An 8979-nucleotide genomic window follows, 5' to 3' on the forward strand; every position below is an offset into this window, starting at 1 on the left:
GAGGTGTTCTTGATGAGGAGGATAGAGGTTTGATTGTACATGAGTTTGCTAATTTAGAAACTAAAAGTTTTGTATCTACTAACTTGGATGGAATATCACAAATAGTTTTGTGTATGCTAATTAGATGATTCAAGATTCTGTTTGTGAGTTATAGGTGAAATGCGCTTATAGTTTGATTTCTATATCACGCATTGCATATTTGTACACTGTTTTTATTGATGTTTAGATATTATGATGTCATAAGACTATACTCGTCTTTTGCAATGTTTCCCTGGATGTTTGAAGCTTGGTGTTTAATGAGTTTTAAAAAAAGAATAGAGTTATGTCCTTTTTGTTTAACATTAATATTTACTCATTAGGCTTTACACTCTAACCCACTATTTTAGAATGTGCTTAGGTTGGTAGCATTTACTTAGTGACCGTGAAGATTGAGAATCATACCTATATTTAGAAGACCTTCATATGATTATTCTTGAAATAGAAATTAACATTTAACGATTACATTATTTCTTGATTTAAATATTATAATCATCATACAAACTTTTTAACAACATACATTTGTTTGTTAAGACAATTTTAAGTTTGAGATTTTTTTTCCGCAAATTGTTTACTCAATTGATACCTAAAATCATTTTATAAGTATTTCTACTATACTATTTCAAACTATTCATACAATGAGTGCTTCATAAAATTAAATAAAAACTAACTTTTTGTATGTCATTGGCAGCAACGGGTACCCAATCAAGAACTTCTACATAACCATTATCAATATGGACACCATTAAATGAAACTTGAACCAAAAACTTTCAAACCCTTCTCCAATTTAAGGAACTTCTTCTACAACCAAACAAAACCTTTGCTTTCCATTGAAAAAAAAAAGAATTGAAACCAGTAGACATAATAGATTGCATAACCATATAAGGTTTTAATTTTATATGTGATTTTTGAGGGTTTGGTTAATTTTGATTTGAATTTATAATCTTTGGTATATGGTTCTTAATGATAAAAGACAAAGATGAGATGGTGATGATGAAAAGGATTGGGGAAGAGATGTTAGGAATCGGACCGGGTACACGCAGCGGAAACACACTATCACACACTCACAAACGAAACGAGAAAATAAAGCAAGAAGAACACAAGAATATTACGTGGTTCGGATTCGGTACAAATCCTACATCCACGGGCCGCAACTAGAGATTTTATTATTGCTAGAAGATTACAGTACAATTTGGTACATATACAAATGAATGATGAATGTTCTATTTATAGGCAAAGAGCCGATGCTTAAGGAAATAAAGAATGGATGCATTCCTTTGCTTTTCCTCCAAATGAGGTGTTCCACATTCATTTGTCTGCCACTTGCTTTTCCCTTTTTATTGCTTTGTGAGTTGGAAAAGACACCAACTACCCAACAATCTCCCACTTGGGGATTTGAACAACTCAGGCTTTTTCTACCATCCAACTCTAGCAACATTCCTCAGTCACTTCAGTAATCTCTAAACCAGACAAGTCTTCCAAGCTTCCTGTTCCCAAGAACAAGCTAAACTTAGTCTCATTTCTCTAGTTGCAGCCGCCCCTCATCATCAAGTACAAGAAGGGCCAGTTGAAGCTCCCACTAGCTCCAACTCAGCCGTGGCTAATCCCGCCACCGACTCATCCTCTGTCTCAACCGGTTTGGACACTCCACCGGATCCAGAGATACACCGAGGACCACTAACACTCTCCAAACTTAGCAAACTTCCAACATGAGAGAATTTTTCAGTCTTAGTCTTCAAAACCCAACGGCTCTTTGTAACTGTACCCGGAACACGCCCCGTGCTCCCACTGTCACAGAATCTCCTGACTGGTTTAGACTTTCCGACTCGTTCAGCTAACATTCCATTGGCTCCAGAATTCATGTTTGCAAAATGAACTCTCTTAGCCGTAGATTTAGCGAACCAGATTTTGTCTTGCTTAACAGGGACGGTCATACTTTCCTCAGCAGGTACCTCAACCATATATAATGACCCACACTTTATACCATGAGCAATCACCGAATTACCATTGACCACCCTCCATTTACCACCACCAAACCTTACTTCCAGTCCTTGTTTATCCAGCTGACCAACAGAAATCAATTTCTTTTTCAGCTCCGGAATCACCCTGACATTCTTCAGGTTCCATGTAGTTCCCAATGAAGTAACCAGATCAATATCTCCTATGTCCGTTACTTGAAGCATCTCGTCATTTGCCAACCGTACCTTCCCAAAATCTCCTTCTTTTAGATTCACCATCGCTTCCCCGTTGTCCATGGCGTGAAGCGAAGCCCCTGAATCCATGACCCAAGAGTCTACAGAACTTTCCATACTGAGTAACAATGCATCATCCCCAGAAAAATTCTCAGCATCAGCAATGTTCAATTCTTTCTTTGGACATTGACTCTTAACATGTCCCACTTCTTGACAGTTCCAGCATTTCACATTCTTCAAAGTTCTAGAAGAACTTTTTCCCCGACTCCCACTGCTCCCACTATTCCTGCTATTCCCTCTACCTCTTCCGACATTTAATAAATCAGAAGAGGAAGATCCACCTTGATTCTTGCGTCTGATATCCTCGCCTAGAACCAAATCTCTAACCCCTTCAAAAGTCATACCACTGGTCCCCACGGAACTCGTAACAGGAGTAACTGTTCCGGACCAGCTATCAGGTAGAGAAGCTAGTAGCAGCGAAGCTTGAGTCTCATTATCAAATTTAATTTGCAAAAATGATAATCTGGACAGAATTGAATTTAGATTGTTAATGTGAACCGTAACTGAGCCTTCCTCATTCATCCTTGTAGTGAACAGCTCCTTCATCAAGAACACCTTGTTAGCCGCCGATGGTTTCTCATACATATTTGACAGAGCCTCCATCATACCACGCGTCGTGGTTTCATTCATGATGTTGAAAGCAACGCTCTTCGTCAACGACAATGTAATAACCGCCTTGGCTTTCTTGTCCTTTGAGTTCCACGCATCTTCAGCAACTTTTTCCATTTTCTCCGGTTTGTCTCCGAGTACCACGTCCAAGTCTTTCTGACATAGCAATGCTTCTAATTGCATTTTCCACCAGCTAAAATCAGAACCATTGAACCTTTCGATTATAACCTTGTCTTCAGCCATTACGGCAAACAAAAAAAAAATAAGGTACACTCGTGTGTGACAGAAAAACGATCGTACCCTCCAAAACCTCGCTAACCAGGCTCTGATACCAGTTGTTAGGAATCGGACCGGGTACACGCAGCGGAAACACACTATCACACACTCACAAACGAAACGAGAAAATAAAGCAAGAAGAACACAAGAATATTACGTGGTTCGGATTCGGTACAAATCCTACATCCACGGGCCGCAACTAGAGATTTTATTATTGCTAGAAGATTACAGTACAAGTTGGTACATATACAAATGAATGATGAATGTTCTATTTATAGGCAAAGAGCCGATGCTTAAGGAAATAAAGAATGGATGCATTCCTTTGCTTTTCCTCCAAATGAGGTGTTCCACATTCCTTTGTCTGCCACTTGCTTTTCCATTTTTATTGCTTTGTGAGTTGGAAAAGACACCAACTACCCAACAAGAGAAGGGAAAATACGTTATTATGTTGAGTTAACGACCTAAGGCCATGCGAAGTGCTTAACGTGTGAAAGATGGACACATCATCACCAACACCACTCCACCAACATCAGAAAATGGAGTTCACAAGTGACTTGAAAAAATATAGAGATAGAGAGAGATATATGCAAGTTGGCAAGTTTCTCATTATCTCACATCGGTGGGAGAAGAAACATTTTGTCGGTTTATAATGTTTTTCTCTTGATAGACTTTCAAAGTTTTTGAGTGGATCAAGAGATGGATCAAGTCCACACACACACGCCTAGTTTAACCGATGATGTTAGTGCGCGAAATGGCACAATTTAGGTGCATTTGGCGCTTCACACGACACTTTCGATCGTAGGGAGCTGGTGAGATTTCATTTTTGGCGATGCTCAGCCCGAGCCGGTTCGGATCGGGTTTGCCCGACCAGCTCAGAGAGTTGACCAATATTGACATCGTGGATGAGGAGGCAAAACCTTTTAGAATCCTTTGAAAAGATTGGATATACTTTAGGTTTGAATTCGGATAAGAGCAAATAACGATATCTAATTCAAATTTCAAACTGCCACGTGTCAGTCTGAGAGAGGCCATACATAGGCACCAGGTCCGATTTTTTGGGGCCTCTTGGGTTTCGTTTCACTATAAATGCTACCTCCCAGGTCCCATTTACGACACACGAAATTCACAACGCTTTCCTCTCTTTTAAACAATCGCAACTTTCTTCTTTTCCGAGTATTCATTTTGCATTTATCGTTTTCTATAAATGTTGGAAAAGCGTTAATCTACATTAAATCCTGAGGTTTTACTCTGTTGTTTATATCTGTAGAAGCAAAGTAAAAACTTTAAAGGAAATGAGACGAATTTGTGTAGGATTCTACAAACAATACCAGCTATCTACAAGTTGGTTTAATTTATTGTTTCGTATTTAAATCCGTCCAACAACAAAACAATTTGTTTCTACTCCTTTCTTACAATCAAATTTGGTCGTGAATGATCTTTCTAAATTCTGGACGAAACTCGGTAACAATATTATTAATAATAACTGAATTTATTGTTAACAACTTCTCAACGTTTAATCATCAATATTAATCGTTGTTTGTTTGCTTATATGAAAGCGTTTTGGATATTTAATCATAAATATTATCTATCCACTTGTTTGTTTAACATTACCAAATAATTCATTATTAATTTATAATACTAATTATCAAATTGTTTATCAATTATGAATTTCAACAATTTACTATTGATCCACTTTGAGTTGCCACATCATCTTATTAAAGGTCTTACGTGACTACTAGCCTAAGTGTTAAACGCTCAGACGTAATATATTAAAGTATACAGAGGAAAGTAAAGTTTAGTGGGTTGTTAGTTGTTACTCGCATTTTCTTGGTTTTTACTTTTTTGACATTGGTTAATTAGTATTTAATATATATATATATATATATATATATATATATATATATATATATATATATATATATATATATATATATATTCTCATACTCCAAGTTGTTTCACCAATACTTCCATCGAGATTTGTGTTGGTTTCCCATTTCCATTGACCATTATAACATGTGCCCCACGATAAGTTTTCATTCTATTTTATTAGTAAGATACGAAACTTAACTAGAAAATATTATTTAGTTTTTTTTAAATGACATATCATCTCATAGTTAAAGTGTATTATACTAAGTGATCACAATTAATAGGCCACTTTGCAGTTAAAAAAAATTATTATGTTATTACTATAAAATACATATAAATTGGTTGAACATAATCATCATGATAGATGCTTTTTGTTGATTTTAACATGAAGATCTCGTATTTTCATTACTATCAAAGACGTAATAATATTTCTCGTGACTAAAGGAGTAATTAAGATATGATAAAATTATTATATATTTATTGGGGCAATGCGATCGAGAATTCGAGATATGTATACCAAAATATATAAACGTGTGTTAATATATAAAGTGATGATTAGTTAGTGATGAATGTAAAGTTAACGAAGATTCTAAAATTTGTAGTTTCCAGTGGGGCTTTGGATCTATAGACATTGAGATTGATGAGATTCAGGAATCAACAAATTCCTAATGAGAGGGAACCAGAACTTTATGTTCCAACGTGTTCTCATCTATTCCCAAGAGATACAATATGCAGATATATAAAGTACGTACAATATGACATGGCTAAAATACAATGGCTTCATAATTAAAATACATATACATACAAATACGTCTAACAAATGCATTAAAAAACTAACAAGATGTTATAATGTCCATTCTAACTTCTTAATGGTATTGATTTTGACATTAACGGTTTTTCATTTTCTCTAACTAATTAATAATAGTTTCGATATTTAATTAAATATAAGACATGTGTCTAAGTCCTAAGATTTATATAGAAAAATCGTTATGCTATTTAATTTAATTGGCATTATATGTTTATTCTAAAAACCGAATGTAAAAACTCTTAAATAATGAGATTTATTTTGAAGAGTAGACAACTTTCATTTCCCAACTTTTTGCGAGATTTTAAGAGTCTTTTATATATATATATATATATATATATATATATATATATATATATATATATATATATATATATATATATATATATATATATATATATGTAAAGTTTTATATAAAAGTTTTAAGTAAGTTTTAATAGTGAATTACCGAAATAGCCCTTAATGCTTATTCATCAGAAATAGATCCTGAAACTTAATGTCACGGGGCGGGGACCAGTCCTATATATATCAACCGCCGTCCGCACACCTCCACATTCATCTTTCGTCTGTCTAAACTCTAAACCTCCAAAATATCTTCTTAATTTGGTCGGTAATTCATATTAAAATCGATCAAAAATGGAGGAAGATGTCCTCGATTTTGTGTTAGTGCCACTAGGATTGTTCCTCATGGCTGCATATCACGTCTGGCTCCTTTATCAGATTCGTCGCCACCCTGCTACCACCGTCATCGGCATGAACGCTATCAATCGTCGATTCTGGGTGAGCGCTATGATGGAGGTATGTGTATCTACATATTATCTATCATACTATGATTGTATGTGCATGCAATTAATGAGATCGATCTATCATCTATACACACACACACACATGAATCACATCTCAAATCCTTAGTTTCTGCCGATTAATTAGTAATATGGAAGAGATATAAAATTGGGGGAATCAGATGATTCCAGAAACACTTAGATGCGTGTATGCATTGGTATGAATGTATGATATGTTTACTGTTTACACTTTACATGATGCATGTATTGTATGACGCGTGTGGTAACTGTCTATTGACATATGCATGCATGATGCACCATAAATTACATTTACATATGTTTGATGATGAGAGGTTTTAAACTTCAGTATCCAAATTCCAACCCCTTTGTCGATCTTTATTTTTTAATAAAAAAATATTTTGTTATCTTTTTTTCCCTCAACATTTTTGTTATGACAAATTGAACTCTAAAATTACGGTGTAAGATTATAAATTAATAATGAAATGAAGGTAATGGAAGTTTCAAAGTGAAATAGAAATCAAAACATTTCTTTCTAATCAATTAAACCACGTTTTCTAAAACAAATTAAATAGACTATCTCTTCATTTAATATTCACTATAACTAACCTTTTGAATTAAAAAATCAAAAAGTTGATCACCAAATTCTGAAAAATAGAAACATCATGTTACACATTTAATACATTTTCAATTATTATCACAAAATAAACATTTTTCTTAGAAAATGTCGCAAAATAATCATGTTAATTAGTTAACTTTACATTTCTTTACGAAAGAAAAAATGGTGTTATAATAACTGTCGAAAAGTTTGTAATTTTGCAATGACTATCGATTAATTTATATAACAAACATTCTATTTTCTTTAATTTGATATTGTGTTTTTTTTTTTTATAATTAACTCTATTAAATAAATACGATTCGCTACTTTTTAAAATAGGGTAAAAAGAAGTTGTTTATATAATAAAAAGGGTTAAACTTTGGTGGACAGGACACGCAAAAGACTGGAGTTCTAGCCGTACAAACATTGAGAAACAACATCATGGCATCCACTCTGTTGGCTTCTACAGCCATCATGCTCAGTTCTCTAATCGCCGTCCTTATGACCGGAGGAGTTACCGGACATGGCTCCGCCGCCGCCGGAAGCATCACCGACCACCACTTCATTGGTATAACCTTCAATCAGGGCACCAAGTTCATGTCAACGATCAAGTTCTTCAGCATACTCGTCTGCTTCTTGGTATCCTTCTTGATGAACGTTCAATCGATCAGGTACTTCAGCCACGCCAGTATGCTAATCAATGTTCCTTACAGAAAGATCACGAATTTCACCAGCCACCGTCTGACGGCGGAGTACGTCGGATCCACGGTGAATTTGGGTAGTTACTTTTGGTCTTTTGGTCTTCGTGCTTTCTACTTCTCGTTCCCATTGTTCTTGTGGCTATTTGGTGCTATAGCCATGTTCGTTTGTTGTATTTTCATGGTATTCATGTTGTATTTTCTGGATATAACCTTCGAGCTTGGGTGGAAAGCTGATGCGATCTCGACAGATGAAGAAACTGGTTAAGAAATAAGAATAATTAATGCAATGTTCTTGGATTCAATCGAAGTTGAATCTCACATTGTGGAAGCTTATGTCTTTCTTCTGAAAACATACATACGATGAATGAATAAACAAAATTTACTTGCATATATCTCATCTCGTTTTGCTTGATCCAAGATTTTTTTTTTTAAAAATGCATGAGCGATTCAACATTAAATGAGTAGTCTACTTGATGATTTCCGGTTTCTTTTTATTTATTTATTTATTTATTTATTTATTTATTTTTAAGATTTAATCCGGACCTAAGAAAAAAAAAACTTGGTTTTACACTTTTATTTATTTATTTTTAAGATCTAACCCTTTTACCAATTTGTTTTCTTTTCTCACAACTTGATCAAGTTAAACCTCACGAAATTGTTGAAATTTTATATATCTTGTGAAATTTTCTTTTACGAATGTTAGGATAATCTAATCATTTTGTATGATTCATATGATCTATTTAGTCTAGAAAACAAGCCTACCTTAATTAATGTATAAGCTACTTTATACAAAAATGCACCATTATCCATTATGTAATTTTAACGGGTTGTTTGATAAAACCGAACCTTTTAATGTTGAATAATTTTAATATTTTAACAATTAAGAGAATATAATGTTTCTTAACCGTTCAAATGTTATATTTAAACACGGTAAATGATGATCAATTCAGATGTGACATCTAAATATTTCATTTAGGGTTCGAGAGAGAGAATATAGTGTTTCTTAACCGTTCAAATGTTATATTTAAACACGGTG

The 8979-nt window shown here is 34.3% G+C and overlaps 1 protein-coding gene across 1 annotated transcript; it reads left to right on the forward strand.

The window, feature by feature from the left end:
• The first annotated feature begins 6399 nt into the window (after positions 1-6399).
• On the forward strand, positions 6400-8360 carry LOC145113616 (uncharacterized). Its single transcript, XM_079049691.1, has 2 exons — positions 6400-6642; positions 7633-8360. Exons 1-2 carry the CDS (start codon positions 6481-6483, stop codon positions 8206-8208), a joined length of 738 nt encoding a protein of 245 aa, XP_078905817.1. The 5' UTR covers positions 6400-6480; the 3' UTR covers positions 8209-8360.
• Positions 8361-8979: the final 619 nt, after the last annotated feature.

The sequence above is a fragment of the Lactuca virosa genome, chromosome 5, assembly GCF_052849685.1.
Source record: "Lactuca virosa cultivar CGN04683 chromosome 5, Lactuca_virosa_CGN04683_v6, whole genome shotgun sequence".
In the NCBI taxonomy this organism is placed as follows: Eukaryota; Viridiplantae; Streptophyta; class Magnoliopsida; order Asterales; family Asteraceae; genus Lactuca; species Lactuca virosa.

Excerpts from the sequence above, each read along its gene's own strand:
- LOC145113616 (XM_079049691.1), top strand. The coding sequence starts at position 6,481 with ATGGAGGAAGATGTCCTCGATTTTGTGTTAGTGCCACTAGGATTGTTC. Across the intron at positions 6,643-7,632 it reads GGGTGAGCGCTATGATGGAG|GACACGCAAAAGACTGGAGT; the intron begins GTATGTGTATCT and ends TTTGGTGGACAG.